At 45.0% G+C, this 21,470-nt stretch overlaps 1 protein-coding gene across 4 annotated transcripts in view; it reads left to right on the top strand.

Moving 5' to 3' along the window:
- The first annotated feature begins 1,843 nt into the window (after nt 1–1,843).
- Nucleotides 1,844–21,470, top strand: part of SAMD5 (sterile alpha motif domain containing 5) — a 67,549-nt gene continuing 47,922 nt past the window's right edge. For 3 of the 4 annotated variants that reach the window (XR_004299968.1, XR_004299969.1, XM_032407700.1), the window contains exon 1: nt 4,854–5,596. Coding sequence is in view for 2 of the 4 variants with exons in the window: in XM_032407700.1 (XP_032263591.1) it covers nt 5,141–5,596 (456 nt within the window). In the remaining 2 variants the exon portion in view is untranslated. Of the gene's footprint in view, nt 3,648–4,853; nt 5,597–21,470 lie in introns of those variants that run through there. The other variant, XM_032407701.1, reaches the window with a different exon arrangement.

Below are 21,470 nucleotides of genomic sequence, written 5' to 3'. Positions count from 1 at the left end.
CTTGGCTCTCTTTCTGTGAGTGACCTCCCGGTCTCTGACTTTGTGAACATTTTTTCTTTTTACCCTTTGTTCCTTCCTTAAAGAAAGAAAGGCCTGTTATAATAGAAATGAATAATCTAATGGTATCCAGCTGCTACTCCCCACAGCTAGGCTCCTTGTCTCTCCTTCTTGCATATACGTGTTGTCACACACAAGTATAATGTATACAGCTCAGACATCTTAACAGACGCCTCTACCAGCCTGCCCCGAATGTAGTTGCCAGCCCAACACCTCACTCCCGGTCACTGGAGAACAGATTGCTCGTTACATCACTCAAGAGGATTGTTCTCATTTCTCCCTATGGCATATGTTCCTTCTGGATGTTTTTGAGCTCATAGTTGGGGAGAGGCGAAACATATTCTGCCTTTTAAGATTAATATTATATATAGTCGACTTTTACAAGCTTAGCACACCCTAGGGACTGACGTTTAATAGATGTTAATGGAATTTAATTTTTACACACCCTATGTGAGAACATTTATCTTTGAAATAAAATGCTATGAAACCTTACGTGGCACCAAGAAAATTTCAAAACACATTATTTTTTACTCTATATCCTTAAATCAAGTTACAGAGTCTGAGCAAAGTGGAAAAGCTGTTTCTTGATATTTAGAATTTAAAACCTGAATATAATTATCATTAATTTATTACACTGAGAGTATCAATAGGCATTTTGCCAGACTTATTACCAACACAAAACAATTCTAAAATGGTGCCTAAAAAGAAAGTTTTTTCACAACCTACTTTTCCATTGATTTTCATTAGGCGAGAAGTTCTTTCTGCAATAAATAAATGAATAAATAAATAAATCTGGCCCCAAACAAATTAAATAATTAACAGCATGATGAATGTTGCATAAATTTCTATGTAAGGAAAAAAACCTCTAATAAAGCAATACCACTCAGAAGTACTTGTAAAATTGTAGGTACTTGACAGTGCGTGTTGAGTAAATTAATTTGTTCTAAGGCTATGCCTAGGAGCATAATAGCCACTTGTTTTTATAAGTACATTTTTGTCTGGATGTGAAATATAGTTTAATTTTAGATTTTGGTTAATGTTATAATTCATAGAATTTGGATAATTAATTAAAGATATTAGAAAATGTCACCTTTGTAATCTTCCTAATTCATGAACTAATATATAAAAAAACTATCCACTTATTCTCTACATATTTAAAATGCTGAAATCTCTCCAGTTCCAAGTAATGAAGAAAACTCTTCTCTTTTTACTTCAGTGACTGGCACTGGAATGCCAACCTAATAAACATTTGATGAGTAAATGAATGATTTTGACAGGAGCCAGGCACTTACAGAAAAAATGAGGTAATACAGCAACCTTGCAATGAGCATCTGAGGAAACAGATCTGGTTCTTATCCTGCTTCTGTCATGGGCTAGCTGTGTGATCTCAGGTAAGTAACTTGACCTTCTTGAGCCTTGACCTCCTCCACGTAAATGGGGATGTCTGAGATAATCTCGAAGGGCCTCCTACCCCTCAAACCCTAGTTCGAGATCTTAAAATTAGCCAATCATTCTTGCCAGTTTGACTTTGGACTTTAGCCATAGGTAGAGACACATTTAGGCTAAAAAACCTCTGCATTTGAAATCACATGTAGTAGCCTCTAGAACTAAATCTGTTTAGGTTCACTATGCTAAGGCAAGTAGTAGGACAGGAGCCCGGGTGCCTGGGTGCCTCAGTAGGTTAAGGGTCTGCCTCCGGCTCTGGTCATGATCTCAGTGTCCTGGGGTCGAGTCCCACATCGGGCTCTCCGCTCAGTGGGGAGTCTGCTTCTCCCTCTCACTTTGTGTTCTCCCTCTCTCTCTCAAATAAATAAATCAAATCTTAAAAAAAAAGACAGAAGCCTGAGGTTCACACATAAGAGATGTGAGCAAGTGTAGGAGACAAGAGAAGTAGAAGAATATCTAGAAAAGGCATCATAGTTCACAAGTCTCCAGATAACAGGTTTTCTTAGAGGTAACAGCAAGTTTTATTTATGACTGATTAACAACTGATTAATTTATAAAAGGCTTCCCTTCCAACGAGAGCACCAGAATGCTTTATTTCCTAATTGGATGGTGACTTTGCCCATAAATAAAAGAGAATCACTGCTTCCTGTTGGGGAGACAGTTTGACATGGCAGGTTTGTTCTTGTCTCTGTCCTGATTTACTGTATGACCTTGGGCCAGTCATTTATCTTCCCCCAAACCAGTTTTACTAATTATAAAATGGAAATAAAAATACTTGCTGCCTTCACAGAGGATTAATGAGACAAGGTGAATGTCTCAGCTCCCAGGGGGTAAAAGGCTGTAGATAAGTAAGCGGAGAACTGCTAAGTAGAAGTGCAGGACTTTCCACACCACTTGGGAAAGAAAAAAATCCACAACAATAAAACCCCGGAGCTTTACGTTTCCTAGTCTAAAAAAAGGGGGGGGGGCGCCCCTCTTACAAATGGTCCAATTTTCCCTCCAGCATACACTGGAGCCTGGGAAGGTCAGCTGCCAGGAGACAGGCGCGGAATTCATTCCTCCAGAGTTCTAACCCTTGCTCCATCGTGAACAGTGACATCCTGGGGGGAAAATTAGTGCTCTGCTTCCTCAATTTCTTCTTCTGTAAGATACTGGTTATCATATTATGTAGAGACATGGAGACACAAGTATAGATGCCTGACATACAGTGAGTTCCAAATAAATACCTCTTCTGTCTTCAGCAGCATAATTCAAACTGCTGGAATATTCTCCTCCTAAAAATCACAGGTTCTGATGAAAGACCGTTGGGGAATAAAGGTAGACGTGATGTAACATCTCTGATTTAAAAGGGGCGCGGGGAACTAATATAAAGCTTTGATTCAGCTCACTTTCTTATGCTGAATAAAATGTGTTTGGACAACGCCTTAAAATTCGCCAGCGCGACCGCAAGGGGGCACTGTGAGTCTGCTTTGTCGTGGGAGAGGCGCCCTCAGCGCGGGGCGGAAAGGGCTGGACGCTTCTAGCATCCCAGCGCCCAGGAGAAACGCACCCCGTAGCTCGGGCTCCGGAAGGAGTGGCCTTGATGACCCAGCCGGGGCGGAGGACGGAGGGGGCTACAGGTAGCCCGACAGCTCTACGCGCTCGTTCCCCTCCCACTCCGCAACAGGTTCCTTCCTGGCAGGTTCTTCCTGGCGGCTAGCTGTTCTTGATGTGGGATCCGCTAGTGCCTGAGCTTGGGAACCCAGACACCCTTCCTCTGCCATCCCCCAAACTGTAGGGAACATTTGGGGTGTACCTGCGTCGGGTGTTTTGTTAAGCAAAAGGGGTCAAAGCTGTCTGTCGTTTGGTTCTTTAAAGGGTCTGTGTCCCTAAAGGGGTTAAGCTCTTCTGATTTAGGAAAAGAGGACCTCCTCTCCCTAAAACCAAAAAAAAAAAAAAAAAAAAAAAAAAAAAGCCGACTGCGCGGTTCTGGAAACGACTCTGAAATCACCAGTTGTCTGTGGCCAAGGTCCGGGCCAGCGGATGGCACTCCCCACCGGGACTCCTTCAGGAACAGCGCCCAATTTAGGTCCTGAAATACCTCAGGTGCGAAGTTGAATCGCCCTTCTGCGAAAGGGGAGAAGACGGTGAACTTGCCCTACCAGGTACCTGGACCAAAATTCTCTCAGCCCCAAGAAGAGGTCAGATGATTAAGGAAATTTAGGCCATGTACTCGATCTGTCCCTCTGCCGCTCGGGTCCCCACCCCCAGGCGTTTCCCCAGCCAGGCACCGGCAAGACGGAGAAACTCGATTGATCCTGTTCCCTAGAGAGAAAGTGCCGCGGGCAGAGATGTCCGAGCGTCTCCTCTAAAGCGAGCTGGGTGGTGGCGTATCCATGTCCCCGCGATCCCGGGCGGGAGGCGTGAGCTCTGCTTCCCAGACTCCGGGACGGAGCGCCTGGAAGCGACCCTGGGGACAGCTGCCCGGCGAGCTCGGGCAGAATTCACGGTGGGCGGACCGGAGTGGAAGCACAGTGGAGACTAGGGTGAAAGAACCCGGCAGATAGTAGGGTGGGGGGCCGGGTGGAACGCGCCAGCCGAGGGGAAAGTGTGACCCATCCCAAACTTTCGCAGACTCTGGGGCCCTAGGAAGGAAGAGCCAGGCAGAAGCACCAGCTTCTTCCACCGCCCGGCGCGCCCAGCTGCAGCGAGAAGGGGCGGCACGCAGCGCCGGCTGGACGCGGGCGGTCCCCTGGTCGCGCCCACCCGCCGGGCTAAAGTGCCACCGCGCGGGGCTCTGGGCCGGCCTCCACAGAAGAAGCCAGACCGCTCGGCCTGCGCTTCGGCTCCGAGGAAGGGGCTGTCACTCGGCTTGGGCCAGGAGGAGGGAAACTTGGCCTCGCAGCCTCGCCCGACCAGGTCGGGCGGGGGGACGTGCCCTTGGGCGGCAAGCGAGCCCGCCGGCTGAGGTCGGGGAGGCTCGGGAAGAAGGGAGCGCAGAGATGTCCACGAGCTAGAGAAATCGGATTAAAAAGAAATGTACAAAGCGATCCAAGGCCACCGCGCGAGCCCGGCAGCTTAGAAGCCACCCCCCTGCGCACCAGGAGGACGGCAGCGACTCGCACTCGCAAAGACGAGGCGCTCCTGGGTGGCCGCGGGTCTGCGCGGAAGAGCCGCCTCCTCAGCGTGGGGCGCGCATTCAGACGCCGGCGGCGGCCAGAAGCCGAGATGCGGCGCGCGGCTCCCGGCCGGTCCCGGCCCAGCAAACTCCGGGCGCGCCCCGCGCGCCGCTGACCCCGCGCGAGTCCAAGGGCTGTGCCGGCCCCGCCCGCCTCCGCCCCCTCCCGCGCCCGCTGCGCGCCCCTCCCCGCGGCGGCGGCGGCGGCGCATCCAGGGGCGGCGCGGAGAGGCTAGCCCAGCCGCCAGTGCCTGCGAGCTCCAGGCTGCTTGGGGAATTCACTTTGCCGCTTCTCCGCTTCTCCCTCCTAGGGCTTCTCCTGGTGGCTCCCTGGCTCCGGCCCTCTCCTTTCCTCTAGACGGAAAACTTCGCTGCTGTTTTTTTCCCCTTGGAGGAGAGGATTAAAAGTTCCCAGAACTGGTGCCGCCCGTGCGACTCGGGCGCTGGGACGGTGCTTGCCGGTGGGGCTCGGGTCCCACCATGTGCACCAACATAGTTTACGAGTGGCTGAAAGCGCTGCAGCTCCCGCAGTACGCGGAGTCCTTCGTGGATAACGGCTACGATGATCTGGAGGTGTGCAAGCAGATCGGGGACCCGGACCTGGACGCCATCGGGGTGCTGGCGCCCGCGCACCGCCGCCGCATCCTGGAGGCCGTGCGCCGGCTGCGGGAGCAGGACGCCGCCGCCGCCGGCCTCTACTTCACGCTCGAGCCGCAGCCGCCGCCCGCGCCGCCCGCAGTCGCCGTCCCCACCGGCCGCCGGGGGGAGCCGTGTGGCAGCCCGGCCCCGGGCACCCGCGGGGACCCCCGCGGCCAGACGACCGCCCCCCGCAGCAGGGAGCTGGTGAGCTACCCCAGACTGAAGCTGAAGATCATGATCAGGGATAAGCTCGTCCGCGACGGCATCCACCTGAGCAAGCCCCCGTACTCCCGCAAGGTAAGCAGGCGCCGCCCGGACCGCGCGGGGCGCGCGGCGGGAGGGGACTCGGCCCCACCGCTGCGGCCCGTTCCCGGTGACGACGGGGAGGCGAGGATGCTTTGGGTATTTGGGATTCTCTACTCTGTTCTTTCTGTATTCGCTCTCTATTCCTTCTTTCCTGGTGTCACCAGCGGTTGGTAAGACGAGATCCCACACCCAGATGTCAGTTCTAAACTAGGACCAAGTCTCCGCTTAGTGTCTGGTGCTCTCCTGTCAAGAACTGGATGAGCGGCCCTTCTCCAGGAGCAGAGGGCAACTCCTGATACCCCCGGTAGTAGTAATTAGGTCTGAAGGGTACCAGAATGTTAATGCCACATGGGTTCCCTCTCTTTTTGAGAAACTTCCAAAGGGGAAATTGGCTAACTCTTTAAAGAGTGGGAAATCACGCCCTGTTGCTCTCAGTTCCATACAGTCGAATGCCTTCACTGCTGCACATTTGAAAAGTGAACCACTGACATGGCCATTCTGGGGGAAAAGTTAAATGTCAGTCCTTGGGATGAGTTTCTTAAGTGCAGAGAGGGAATCGGTGCTAAAGACCTTGGGGGTAATGGGGCCCGTGAGGGTGTACTGCTGAGGTCTTTGCTGGGTCACCAGTTTAGTTTGCTATTAATCCAGATGAGACGAAGGAGGTACAACTCAGGGTTCTAGAAAGTCTGAGTGGACTCCTGTTTGGGAGGAGAGAGCACAGCCCAAGGAAGTGTGATTTTCAGTGGCCAGTGAGGGATCCCCAGGGAGAAATCACAGGGAAGGAGCTGGGAGGTTATGGAAAGGACCCTGTGAGGAAAGCTGAAATATGGACTTGGGCGTGGAATAATTAAGTAACAGAAAGTCTTGTTTTCGTACAAGGTCTGTCCCTCCAGCTGAGTGTTCAGTTTAGGTTTCTGGAGCCATCCAAGTAGACGGTCCTGCCTTGCAAGGGAGAAGTAGGCAGCACAGGTAATCCCCAAGCCTGCTTGGAGTTACCCAGGAAAAGGAGCCCCTCAGCTGGAAATCATGTAGAGAAGCCCAGAGGGAAAAGGTGGTGAAGAAGCTGCAGCTGGGGGTGGGGGTGGGGGTGGGGGGACAGCTGTAAACAGCGCCTGAACAGAGAAATAGGGGTTATCTAAATGTTTTGTGCTCGGGCGCCTGGGTGGCTCAGTTGGTTAAGCAACTGCCTTCAGCTCAGGTCATGATCCTGGAGTCCCGGGATCGAGTCCCGCATCGGGCTCCCTGCTCGGCGGGGAGTCTGCTTCTCCCTCTGACCCTCCCCCCTCTCATGCTCTCTCTATCTCATTCTCTCTCAAATAAATAAATAAAATCTTTAAAAAAAAAAAAAATAAATAAATGTTTTGTGCTCATCTTAGTCACTTGAGTTGCTTTATATTTTTAAGTAAAGATCATAATGTCTGGATTTAAGGAAGGGCACGTGAAAACTTTCTTAAAAAGTGGATAGGTAGATGGGAATGAAGGGTTTAATATTGTCCGTAGGTTATCTTGCAAGAAAGATAGGCAATTCAGATAACGTGCTTGGGAGTATAAATTTGTTTTATAAGGCAGGTCTGAAGGACAGTTTGCCTCAAATTAAACACATATTTCGGTTACCCACGCTGTGTTACCGATGTGTGCCCCAGACAGAGGAATAGAGAGGAAAGCACACTTTTCCCAGGCAGGTAGCATTAGTCCTGTTTGGTGTGGATAGATGGACTGGACCATTAGTATAAAGGCTCATTCCTGGAGATAGCGGGTCAGAGGAGTTCAGTCGGGTCAGACTCTTCAATTTACATCCCAGGAAGTGAATTGGGTGTGAGCTGAGAAGATGTGAGCACGTGGGCACGCAGTGAGGGTGAAGGTCAAGGTCTGGCCAGAAAGGGCTACCGAGAATAAGGTGTGTCCCTAGGGCTTGCTTATTCTTCAGGAACAGAGCTGAGTCCAGACAAGAGGGTAGAGGAGAGGGTGGGTTGGAGGGGAGAGTGGTGTGCAGGAAGTATCATATTTTGGTTCTGATACTTAAAAACACAGGCATAGATATCAAACTTTAGAGGCTGAGAAAGATTCTTGTGTGGACATGAAATGTGTGGGTGTAGGTTTTGGACCTAGATCAGTGTGGGATATGGTAGTGCGTTTGAGCAAGTGTGATTTACAGAAGACAATTTCACCTTATGTTGTAATACTGTTTACTTTCCGTGTAAATGATTACTTCAGTCAACTTCTATATAAATCCTCTAACAATGTTTGAGAATGAAGATACACCCCATTCACTTCCCATACACATTTAATTCTGGTTCTTGAACTGATGAAAGAACAGAGTGGGGGCAGAAGTGGTTTTGTACCTTCATTGATACTCCGCCTGTGAACCAGAAAAACAGAGATGACAAATTAAATGGTAAAGAAAAAGTTCTATTCCTGTATTTTTATATATTTGTTACAAGAAAAACACACAATAGGAACTGAAATATAATGACTGTATCCCAAACGGAGCATCTCAGTGTATAGTGCCAGATCACGTTGGTCATTCTGAATTTGTTGCTTATGTGTACATTGCCTCTAAAGTTTTGGGTTTTAAATTATTTGAGAATTGTCTTCTGACGCAGCTAGTTTCTGTGCAGATAGCTCTAGGACTTTTCTTTAAAATGTGATCCACGTTATAATATCTCCAGGTTCCTTGGCTCTGTCATGATCAAAATGCGTAGGTGTTCATTATGTGCATTTGGGATTCTGCTTTTTGGAGCAAGCCTCACGTCTCCTTTATAGTCCTTTGCATCGTTGATCCCTGTGATTTTTTTTTTTTTGTATATTGGTAAGAATGTTAGATGGCTTGAAAGTGAGTTTATACCATGGATGGTCAAGGCAGGAATAGCAAATCTTTTATAGAGGAAAATAAATTGAGGAGTTTTCCTAAGAATACCAGAAAGGGCTTCAGGATTGTAGGATTTGCTTCAGGAACAGTTAATGTTTGGGGTGCTTTTCTGGCCTCATCTTACCAACTGCTGCCACCTTCCCCTCTTAGGTGAGTTGCAGTGTAAGTAAAAGGTAAGTTTCTCTTTGTTTTCCAAAGACAGTAATTAAAATATAAGTTCAAAGTAAGTTTCCCTTTGTTTTTCCAAAGAAAGTAATTAAAATGCAAGTTCAAAGTAAGTTTCCCTTTGTTTTCCAAAGCAAGTCTGCAGCTTTGGAAAACCAGGAGCCTGGAAAGAACACTGCTTGAAATCAAAAAGCATTGGATGAATCCCTCTTCTGTCCTGTATTTAACTTCTGTGACTGCTGTGATTTCTGCCTTAGTGGGATGGGGATATGTTCTCATAGGGTGGGACTTAGATATAGCTTTGTACATGAGATCTCAGTACTTCACCAGGCTTCCCTACAAGCCCCTAGGCTCCAGGTTGCTGTGCTTGGCAAGATGCAGAAGCCCTGCCCTCAAGGAACTTGGGGGTGAAGCAGGGAAGACCTAAAGTGGAACAAACAGTCATACTAAAGTGTGATGATTGCTTAGGTGGGGAGCACAGAATGCCATGGACAGGTGCATCCAACTTCATTTGCAGGGAGGTGGGTTGGGGCAGTCTTTCCAGAGCTGGCGTTTGGTCAGAGAACCAAAGGTTGGGAGGGTTTGGCCTGAGGAAGGGCAGGGTCCTAAGGGGAAGAATGTTCTAGACAGAACAGTATGTGCAAAGGCCCGGAAGGCAGGAAGTTGAGCATGCAAGAGGGCAACAGGAATTGAAGGGAATTCAGTCTGACTGGAGTACAGAATGCTTGGAGGAAAAGGCAAGAGATGGAGAGACAGGCAGTGGCTGGTTCTGGATGGCCTTGAACTCCTATGTAGGAATTTGGAGTGTATCTTGAGAGGGGGGCTATTGATGGATCCTGAGCAGAGACAGGGTGAACAATTAGGTTGTTGCAGAGTGTGGGGAGATTTGCTGGTGGCAGGGACTGGGTGGTGACAGTGGGGGAGGAGCAGTGGAGGTAACTGATGACTCTCTGGCTGCCAGGGGTGCGAGGGGAGAGCTCGGGGTGACCTGCAGATTTCTGGGTTAGGATTACGATGCTGTTCCCTGACGAGGTAGGGGACCCGAAAGAAGAGCACGTTTAGGGAGAAAGATGTTGCCTTCGGGTATAAACATACAGAGCATTTTCACTCCCTTAAAAATCCTCCTGTGCTCCACCTATTCAAACTCCCCCAAAACCCCTGGCAATCACTGATCTTTCTCCTGTTTCGATAGATTTGTCTTTTCTAGAACATCCCACAGTTGGAAGCATATAGTATGCGGTTCTTTCAGATTAGCTTCTTTCCCTTGGCGGTGTGCATTTAAGGTTCCTGCATGTCTCCTTCTGGCTTGACAGCTCATTTCTCTGAGTGCTGAATAACATTCCATTGTCTGGATGTACCACTGACAGCCTTCTAATGAAGTACGCTGAGAAGACAGAAGTAAGGCAATGGAGAAGAAGGGAGACTAAGTCAGGGAAGGGTTTTGCGGGATTATGTTTTTTTTTTTTAAGGATGTGAGGAGATGAAACATGTCTGAGTGTTGGTGGTGGGGAACCAGAGATAGGGAGGCGTCCCGCAGGTCAAGGTCTTAGAGGAGGTGGGAGGGAATTGTGCCGAAAACACTGGAAGGAGAAGGTGGATTTGCTTTGAGGGGGAGGGGGTGCCTCCTCCATAGTAGGAGAGAGCAGAGGAAGGATGGCTGAGGTGGGGGTGACATTGAGGAGCCCTCGTTTGTCTGTTTGACCATCTGATACCAGTGAGGGGGGGTAAAGTGGAGGGATTAGAGGTTTATGGAGAAGGTTGTGTTCATATGCAGATATTGGGTGCTCTGATCTGGTGCTTATGGCTCTGCATAAACATAAACATCACACAGTAGTGTTTATAGGGTATACGTAAGTGCACGAATGGAGACGGCGCCCTTGTTGTTCATATGTACGGGGTGCAGGTGACAGGCTGTGCATGAGCTTGTATGGCGCCCTGCGCAGTTTGACGGTGCTGGGAAATGCGGTGTGCTGGGTGGGAATGCGAGAGGGCTATAAAGGTATTCTGTTCACTAGCAGACTTGGCAAAGCCGAAAGCAGCCCTTAGGGTGGATAGTGGATGGGGCAGGCGTCTCGACTTTTTCACTTGAAACGTATCTCCTTGCTATACATTACCAGTTAACACTGTTTGAGTTAGTATAACCTTATTTAATAACGCTGTAAGAGTGTTAGGCCTCATTTCCACCTCCGCGTGAATCTAATTATGTGACAAGACTCCCGTGGTAATAGGTCTGGGAATGGGTGTTCGGGAGACACGGCCCAGGATGAAGGAATATGGAGACAGAGGTGGCACGAGGGCTTCTATGTCTGTGCCAGGGTGAGGATATAGAAGTATTTAGAAAAACAAGTTGGGAAAGAAAACTTTTGAGTTTTGCCGTGGGTCCTGGCAGAGCTGAAATGACAATAAATATTCCTCCCCCAGAATTCCTCTGCCTTCACGGAGTTATCAGGGACAGATAGGAAGCTGGCAAAGTTCAGTTCTCCCAACTCAAATCATCCTCAAGCATCTTCAGCCTAGGCAAATGAAGATCCTTCTAGGCTTTTGTTGTTCTTAGTCCCTGATTGGAACATGGTGGAAAGAAAGGGCCTGGAAGGAGGCGACTTTCCTCACGCTCTTTGTAGTTGACTTTCTGGAGAGTTTCCAACATGCAGACTCTTAGCCCATCCACCTACTTCTGGAACACTGAGCACCATGTGCCCGTGTTGGTTCACAGCCTCCAGAATTGCCAGGTGAAATTGGAAACTGGCCCATGTCCACCGAGGGCAGAGAGAGACCAGAGAGAGGCAGACCAGGCCAGGCTGACAGGTGGCAGGTTTGATAAGCAAGGGAACTGACGTGGGAGGCCTGTTCGGGGCGGCTGCACAGTGAGGAGCTCTCTGCACCTGCCTGCCAGAATCTTAAAGGTTTATAGAGAGGTTTTAACCGGGTATAGTCCCGTTTGTCATTCAGATGATCTCAGTATCACATTAGGCTCTCAAGGCTGCGTTCTCGAAGTGCCTCCCCATGTGGGAACAGTGGGAGTAATACTCATTCCAAGGATAGGGGAGGAGGTGAGGAGCCCCTGATGGCTAGGGTCCAGCTCTTGGGTCAACTGGTCCCCTCACTGACCTTCTTCAACAGCTAGGCCCTTGCATAACCACAGCGAACCAGACAGACAAATCAGACAGATGAACCAGACAGATGTGGTTCCTGCTTACAGTTAATGGATGTGTATGCGGAGGGCCTAACCCCGCATCTGATGTACTGGAGGAGTGTCATATAAAAGTTGAATGTAGGATGTGAAGGTGGTCTGGCTGCAACATGTCACCCCATTGATTGCCAGGGTTGATTCGGCCGCTCTGGCTGGCGAGGCGGGTGTCCCCTCCCCAACTCACTGCTCTGCGTGCGTCCCTCCTAAAGCCACCCGCACTTGGTCTAAGAGGATGACCTTTCCTGATAGATAAAGGAGAACCGTTCTTTGGTCGAGTGTATACAAAAAGCTGCACTCCCCTGCTAGAACCTCCAAACAAGCTCTCAAGGTCCATTTGTAGGAGAAAGTAGGGTACTCAAGCTTCCAAGACTCCAGACACATCCAAATGAGGCGCTGCACCTGGCAGTCTGCCCTTTGAAACAAACAAAACAGTTGAATGTTCTTTCTACAGATGCCGAGGATTGGTGAATTTTGCACTTGTGTTTGTTTCAAATGTTAAAAAAAGATCAACTTCGGTCAAAACTGGAATGAAGATTATCAGTGATAAAATTTAAAATCAAAGTATGTTTATTCATTAAGTATTATCGAAGAACTGGGAATGAAAATGCTAGTTGGGCAGGTCATTTAATAAGCAGACCTCTGGGGGGCGCCTGGGTGGCTCAGTCAGTTAAGTGGCTGCCTTCAGTTCAGGTCACGATCCCAGGGTCTTGGGATCGAGCCCCGCATCGGACTCCCTGCTCACAGGGGAGTCTGATTCTCCTTCTCCTTCTGCCCCTCCCTCCTGCTCATGCTCGCTCTCTCTCTCCCCCCTCCTCTCTCTCTGTCAAATAAAAGAATATAAGTAAAATCTTAAAGCAGACCTCTGAAGCAGGGCCAGAACTGGGGTGCAAAATTTAAGAAGGTGCTTCTCGTTGGGAGTGTGCAAGTCTGGGCCCTGCTCGTGGGCCAGCTGCCATTAACGCAATAAATCCGTCATCGTGAACTGTCAGGTATTCGCGGGCATTGCCGACAGCCCTCCGATCACACACTAGCAGTCCCTTGCCACGCGTCAGACCTGTCGGCAGCAGCAGTGTGCTGTGGGCAGAAACGGGCCAGGCTCCCGCACGAGGCCGGCATGCTTTTCTGTGCATTATGGCAGCTCGGGGAGCTCCTCCAGGTGGGTCAGCTCTGTGCATCCGGACGAGTCCTGTCTGCCGACCCCGTGCGGCGGCAGTGAAGAGCCCAGGCTCTTCACCTGGGTATACTGCGGGGTGCAGGTCCCAGCTCTGCTCCATGCTAGGGCACCTCGGGCCCCTCTGCCCAAAGTGGACAACGCTAGTGACTGCTTTATAAGGTCCTTATGGAGATTAGATGAGCTGGGAACTTCCTAGGCTATAATTTGTATCAGATCCCTGGGGCTACTGTCCTCACATACCATGAAGTAGGTATATAAAACAACAGAAACGTATTCTCTCACAGTTCTGGAGGCTGCAAGTTGAAACTTAAGGTGTTGGTAGGGTCTTGCGCCAAGATCCCAAGGGTCTGCACTGTGATTTACCAGTAGGGGCCACCAGAACCTCCAAAGGCCATCTCTGTATCTGCACCTGCCACTTCAGGCACCCCGGGGTCTGCTGGGCGTATGGCCCACGTGGCCTTGCAGCTGTTACAGAGCCTTCTCTGGTTCTGGGCCGCACTCAAAACTAGCAGCGTTTCTAGTGTCTTGGTAAATGGGCTGGGGTAGCACATCCCAATGAGGGATAAGTTGCCTCCAAAGTCCAAAGAGGCCCATTTAGGCGTTGTGCCTCTTTTTTGGGTGGGGGGGGCAGATTCAACAACTTATCCTCACTTAAGAAAGGGTATCTCAATATGGCCCCCACCACAGGACCCCTGAAAATTTCATCGAGGTAGAAGACCCCTCAGCTTGTGTCAGATATCTCACCTTCTGACATGCAAAGTTCTTACCATTAAGTCTAGCGTAGTTGCTACTTCTTGTTCAATAGGTCCAAGCAGCATAATGTCAATGTAATGAACCAGTGAAAGGGAAAGGTGATCAAGAAGCCTCTGAACTAAATTATGACATAGGCTGGAGAGTTGATATACCCCCTGGAGGTAGGACAGTGAAGGTATCCTGCTGGCCTTGCTTGGTGCATATTGAGACATCGAGGAAATAGCATTGGCCAGATGTATAACCTGGCTCATGGTAAGTGCTCACCTGTGTTAGCTCCTATTACGCCATACCTAATCGTGTTCAGATATTTCAGCCTCCATCAGAGTAGTCTTACGTCAGCTTTGTATAGAAAAGTCCATTGTCTCAGGTTTCATTCCTGATGATAGGGGTGTTTAGTAATGAATCAGTGGCAGATTTTTTTTTTTTTTAGATTTTATTTATTTGACAGAGAGAGAGAGAGAGAGCACACAAACAGGGGGAGTGGCAGAGGGAGAGGGAGAAGCAGGCTCCCTACTGAGCAGGGAGCCCAATGTGGGGCTGGATCCCACGACCCTGGGATCATGAGCGGAGCCAAAAGCAGACGCTTAACCGACAGAGCCTGAACCCAGGTGCCCCAGTCAGTGGCAGATTTTTACTACAAATGATGCCCAGTCATTTCTTGCCGGAGGATACAATAATGAAAATAATTTTTAAAAATAAAAAAATAAATAAAAATATAAACACTTCAGAATTTAAACATTCAAAATTAGGTTGTAATCTTCAAAACAGTCACTTGGTAGATCACAGCGTTTCCGTTACTCAAAACATTTCTGAAGATCTAGTGCCTGCAGAGCATTCTTTAGAACATAGTGGGGACAAGCCTTCATTCTTCTAAGGTAGATCTGGTTTGGGGTAAACACCTAAAGTGATTTGGAATCAAATCTGAGAATTATGACTAATGACAGTTAATAAAATATGAAATGGAAGACAGAATCTGACTAGAAAATGGATATTTTTTTCTTGGTATGACTTCTAAAGTGGTTTTAAATTTTGTGATATTTATCATTCTTTTCCTACTTTTGAATCCTTAAAAATAGGCTCTTACTGTGTACCTACGTCATCCGTACAGAATGCCTCAACAAAATACAAAAGTCAGTTCCCTACGTATCTGCAAAGAGCAAGGCACTAGTCACGGACTCTCCCAATAGATAATTAGTGTAAAGGTGCTTATAGCCCTGTAGGGCAGGACTTAAGTAAACTGGGCATAGATATTAGTAAACTGCAGCACTCGATGGGTTAATCTGGATTTGGGTGGTCTCTTGGTGTTCTTACAGCTTTTCCTTTGCTTCTCCTGCTGTTCTTAGAAAGTTCTGCTCTATGCTGCCTTCTCAAGTCTTAGAAAAGTCAGAGTCCTCATTTCCCCTCTCACGCTTGAGTGCAAAAAAGATGCTAAAGGCAGGAATACCAGTGTTAAGAATGCCCTCATGAACCTTGTATGCACTTAGGTAGTTGTCTAAGGTATATATGACAAAGAAAGAAGAATTAAGTTTTGATAAAAATGCCGTTCTTTTTAGATTATAGAATTGCTCAGATTTCAGTTCATTGGAAGTATGTTCTGAAATGAGTTTTCTTTAAATAAGGTGAGTCAGATGACATGGACTTGACCAGAGCTGGTCCTCAAAAAAGGTCCTAAGAACATTGCCCATAGCGAGGGCAAGTTCACCAGGAACCATGATAGTCATAGCCTCTCAAGGTTATAGCTTGTTTAGAGTTAAAAGCAGCATTGAGTTCTTATCTTATTACTGCTACTGCCTGAGCTTGAGTTGATGGTTTTTTAACAGTTATTTTCTAAGTTTTATGAAAAAATGTTATTTCAGATCAACTGCCGATTCGGACTTGGAAGGCCTGGGAGGGATAGGAAGGAAATTCTCGTTTTCAGTCAATATAAAAACTATTAAGGGTAAATAACTGTGGATCATGCCAAAAGGCATTAAGGATACAATCTGTCTTACATAGAGACTAAATGACATCTAATAGTTTAAAGAGATTTCATTACTGTTACTAATTGAAATAAATGGTCTGATGAGCTCCAAAAACTTTACTGTTAGGTTTCCATAAAGTTATAAATACAAATGGAATAAGACCTACTTCATTTGGAACATGTTTGAAAGATAGAGAAGACAATTGGTATGTGTTTTTTGTTTGCCCAAATCATAACAAATAGCACTTCCAAGTTTTAAGATGTTTTCCCTAGAACTTATAATTCTATAATAAGACTAGAGGTATACCTACTCTATTTGACATGCAGAGTGTATAATTTTTAATACCCCCCTTCTATTTGACAATATTTTCTTAAGTAATGGTCATGGGATAAAATACAATAAATATTTTCTTGATTACTTCTTTAGTTTTAAAGCAATTAACAATGAAAATAAGGAATACATTTTAATATTAAAGTATTCAAACTTAGTAAACGTATTTTATCTATGACATAAAATTTGCACTTAACCAAACTAAAGTATCATACTTTGCAGTTTGTGCTGTCTCACTGTTTTTGAATTTTCAACACAAATAAAAACTCAAAGTGGTCACAAAAGAATAATAAAACTGAAGTACTTCAAGTTTTGTTTGTTTTTTGTAAATCATGGTTCTGTCATTGTTTATTTCAAACCTACTGTTTACTAGGAATATATTATCATACTATAAGAAAGATGTGACAACTTTCACAAACTTATTCTAGGAAAGGACTCTTGTAAACCAAGTCTATGGGTTGGTGCCAGCCGTATAACCATGAGTTCTCTGAATTAACTCTCATGCAGAACACAGTGCTTATTAAAAGGACAGGTAATAACAAGATAATTAGAAGTGAATACACATACCATTAAAACTCAGCAGTAAGTAACTACAGCATCCACAATTTAGACCAATGATTTTTTTAGGGAGGAGGGTCTTACCAGTCATATTATTTAGAATTGTCTGTAGGGCGTGTTTATAATTAAAAGGTTTATTTTGTTTTTAGGGACCTTTTTATTGCCTACAACGGGGGTGAACCATTTCCTCTGCCCTGCCCTGGAAGACATAAAGAAATGCGATCATTTTAGTTTAAGAAAAGCTATTTCTTCTGTAGAGTGGTGCTGACATCTCTCTCACAGGGTTGTAGAATGAATGAAATGGGATCATATTTATCAAGTGGTTTCATAAGTTCTAAAACAACTTTATAGATTTAAGGTATTCTTATTGATAGTGGATAAGTCATTATGTTTATCATAAAACTTTGAAAACATTTCTGACTGAAAATCAATCATACTGAATTGAGCAAATTTAGAGAACACTGAAGCAGATCTAGAAGAAATTGAAAATGGTCTACATTACAATTTCTAATGCTACAATGTATTTCTTTAAAAATAATTTATATGTAAGAATATTTGTTTTGTACATGTGCACAAATCTCGTAGTATACTGTTAGTGAATAAGGGGAAGAAGGCTGTTCCTAAGTCTCAAGTATCACTTGAAAAATGATTTTAGGGGTGCCTGGGTGGCTCAGTCGTTAAGCGTCTGCCTTCAGCTCAGGTTATGATCCCAGGGTCCTCGGATGGAGAAGCGCATTGGGCTCCCTGCTCCTTGGGAGGCCTGCTTCTCCCTCTCCCCCTGCTTGTGTTCCCTCTCTCACTGTGTCTCTCTCTGTCAAATAAATAAATAAAATCTTTAAAAAAAAAAGAAAAATGATTTTAATACTAAGACATAGTCTATCTTAGTTTAGCACCACAATTTAACTTCTAATCATTTCTTATTGGGTTGAAACCTTACCCATATTATTATTGATTATTATAATTTTTTATCATTTGAAAATGTCATGTTTGAGGAATAGTATTTCATCATTCTTTGAATTAGATTTCTTAGATTACCAGGTTACATAATTTCATATTTGTGGCTTTTAATATTTATAATTATGTATTGCCTGTTCATGGTGCTTGCCTGTTTTTTTTCTGTGGTCTCAGTCTACTCCCATTTGCTTTGCAAGAGCTCTTTATAGATTAAAGAAAATAATCATGATTGCATAGAGGTGGCAGAGATTTTTCCCAGAGTGTGGTTTACCTTAGAATTTTGTTTCGTTTTTTTTGTATGCACCGAATTTTAAAACTCTTATATATTCTACCTTATCAATAATTTTAGCAATTTCTTTCAGACTGGAGGAATAAAAGGTACAAACTCAGAATTGAATTTGAATTATTTTTTACCATTTACTTGGACAAGTTATTTAATCATTCTAAACCTGAGTTGTCTCATCTATAAAATGAGTGTAATATTACCTACTTGTTAACCTTATGATTATTACGTTCTTCTCAGGACGAAGATCTTATCTTAGATTGTTAGTTCACATCCTTAGCATTCTGTTGAGGCTAAATGTTCTTTTTAATTTCTTTAAATCACCACAACAGATGTAATTTGTTTGCCTGCTATCACCATCAAGAATATTTTGCTCAATTTATCGTTTGCTTTTTAGGTTTTCCTTTTTTTAAAATAGAGAAATAGAGTTAATCTCTATTTTTGTGATCACTTTTATCCTTATAAATCCCTTTCTTGAGTCCAAAATCAGTTCCTATTTACCTATATCTCCCATTATTCTTTTCTTGTTTGTTTCATTTCTGCATTTCACTCTCTCACCCACCTGAAAATTTATTTTGGCACATGGCATAAGGTAGAGCTCTAATGCTCTACGTAATCATACGTGACAGTTATGTGCTTTACAGGAACTCCAGCTTCTATTTCTGCGTCTTGTCTTATTCCAAAATTTAACGGAAATGCTGCAGGTATTTTGCTGTTACGCTGCCACTGGCTGTCAGTCTGAGATACTCCTCATGATGTTAAAAAATCACCTTCGTTTTTCTAATTTTGTGGGAATTTTTACTGGGAATGGATATCTGATTCTAGTAAATATCTTTTCAACAACTTAAAAGTAACTGAGAGTGCTTTTCTTCCTGGGCTTAACGGTGCAGTACTGAGTTAAGAGACTTCCTAATAGTGCACCATCCTTATGTCGCTGAGATGCAGGAAATCGTGAAGTGATGTCTTCTGAAGCAACCAGAGTTTGAGAGGAGGGATCATGTCGTCTTACTCCCAGCGTATTATGCATTCTTTTACATTCCATATCTTTTCTCTCATGAACAATGGTTGACATTTACCTGCAGTTTGGTAACCCCTCCGACGGTTATTGTCATGACATTATACATGGACTTTGTGCCCGTAGCTTTGTGGGAGTTGTGGTCTCTGGCTACATAAGCACAGGAGGTGGCCACAGTGGGGAGATGTGGGACGAGTAGCGCAGGCTCGTGGCTCAGTAGGTCGCAGCCACATAGCTGTGAAGACTAGATCTACTCCATCTTCTGGTTTGTGTAGACATTTTATGTTTGAACCACAGGGTAGAGACTCTGAGGACGGTGTGGGGGGGGTGGGGTTTAACTCAAATCCTTATTGATTTTACTGTTTTTGAAGAGTTCTCCCCTTTGTCTATTCACCGGCCCTTCCACCCCGACATAAGGCACCTGCTCCCTTCCTGCACGCCGCCCCCCCCCCCCCCCCCGCCCACACCAGGCCTTTTAGTGGAAAATACAAATGAAGGCTGCTTGCCAGATGCCATGTTAAATTGAAAACCCTTATAAAAGAAATTGCTGTGGCATTCATTTTAATTTGAGTCTTTGACTTTGCATAGAAACAACAGCCCCATGTGTAACAAAGATACAATGGGAAGATGCAATAAGAAATATTGTAACAAGTCCTTGATTTACATTTAAACATTCCTTGACAGGTCAAATAGAAGGATTTTTTTAAAAGGTCGTTGAAGCAAGAATTAACAGTGGGGTACAGGAATGTTATGTTTCTGGAGAAAATACCTCTATCAGGTGCTGAATTCAGCTGGGTTTGCAGAAGTGGATGTACCCAGCGCTTCCCAAGCTAGCCATCAATCTCGCAATAAAGATAGAGCCACTTTAAAGTAACCATGTATCAACACAGAATGGAACACTGCTATGTGATGAAATGCTCCTCTGGGAAATTCTTGATTGACAAAAGTAGTGCTGCATTAAGTAATAGCAATATTTTCATGGCCAGAAAGTAATAAAGCTATAGATAATCTTTATGAAGAGAAAATATTTTACATAAAGAACTGCCACACAATCTTAGGACTTGCTTCCTGTGGTATCCTGCTCAGGCGAAAAGTAGCTCTACCTAAATGTGAAAGAAAAAAACTGGTAATTTGATAAGTTGTTAATTGCATCCAAGGTTGGTGCTCTAGTCCGTGACACTTATAAGTCATCTCAAGAAAAGATGATATTAGGTGCTATCTGGGATCACACAAATCCACTGTATCTCTGGCTTGATTAGGTTTATATAGTGGGAGAAAATTCAAGAAATGCGTATTGCATCCATTATAGATTAGAGTTGTGCCAAAGGGTATGCAAAGTAATTTTACTCTTTTGAGATCTACTTCATTACAGAGAGGTGGTAGAGAGTTGGAGTTAGGTCGGTGGCATTAACTTTGAGTTTTATTGCTGTGTCATTTTCAATCAGAGTTTTTACTGCCACTTCTTGACACAGCAGTTTGGACCAGTGTATATTATCTCTGTTAATATGACCCCTTATACTGATATACTTATCTTGAAAATGGTGGTGAACCGAATCCTGTGATCTTTTTCTGATCATTTATTAAAACACTAGGACAGTAACATGCTTTGCCTACTGAACCCTATCAGTCCCTCTCTCTGACGGCAAGTACAACATTCTTTGTCACCCCCAGTATTGTGGGATGAACATGCTAAATTATATTAAAAATGATTTGTGAGGAAAGAGGGGGAGTGATGTTGTTCCTCTGAAGGCAGGAAAATGGAAAAAAGCAAGAGGTCCTAAGGTAGTGAATTCAATCCATACTCTGAAAACCTTTTCATTGTGCTTTGATTTCATTAATTGTGAAAATTAGATTTATTCTTAATCCAACCATATGGTCATTAGTTATGGATATTTTGATTTTACTCTTCACATCTGGAGGAGACTTCTTACTTAAACCTCCTCCCTCATTCTCCCCGTGGAGTTTAGAAAGCTAAAACATAATCTTCCATCCTACCTTACTTGTTCAGTCAGACTTCCCCAACTTAGGATAAGCTTCTTGCTGTTGGTAACTTTTTCAGATAGAACATAGGGAAACAGCTTTGAAATACACAGACTAATAATAATGACTGATCATGGTCACTATTTATTATTTTTGTTGAGTGCTTTACCATAGCATTTCATTCAGTCCTCATTACAATCCTCTGTGGTCATGTTTTTGGCATCTCCGATTTACAGATGAGGAAAATGAGGCCTAAAGAGCTTATGTAACTTGTCCAAAGTCACAGCTAGCACATCTTATCTGGAAACCAGGTGTACTGACCCCAGGGCCCATCATCATTATCACTGTGCCATTCTGCCTCAAACCTTGCTTTGGGGATTTGGCAGCTGTCTTTCAGTTGGTGAAAAACAGCTGTGGGGTAGGGAGTGGGTATGTCTTGAGATTTGTATTTTTTTAAACTTAATGGCATACTGATTAGTGTAGATTTCAAAGACGTTATGCTAGAATGAATCCATGTTTTATATTTGATTTAAGTCAAAGAGAATTCCTTCATTCTTTCAACATGTATTACAAATAGTCATCAACAGAAGGAGACTGGAAAGAAGGTCATATGTAGATTAAGTCACACCAATT

This window comes from Phoca vitulina, unplaced genomic scaffold, assembly GCF_004348235.1.
Source record: "Phoca vitulina isolate PV1807 unplaced genomic scaffold, GSC_HSeal_1.0 scaffold9, whole genome shotgun sequence".
NCBI classification, from domain to species: domain Eukaryota; kingdom Metazoa; phylum Chordata; class Mammalia; order Carnivora; family Phocidae; genus Phoca; species Phoca vitulina.
This window is presented reverse-complemented; position numbering and strand designations above follow the sequence as displayed.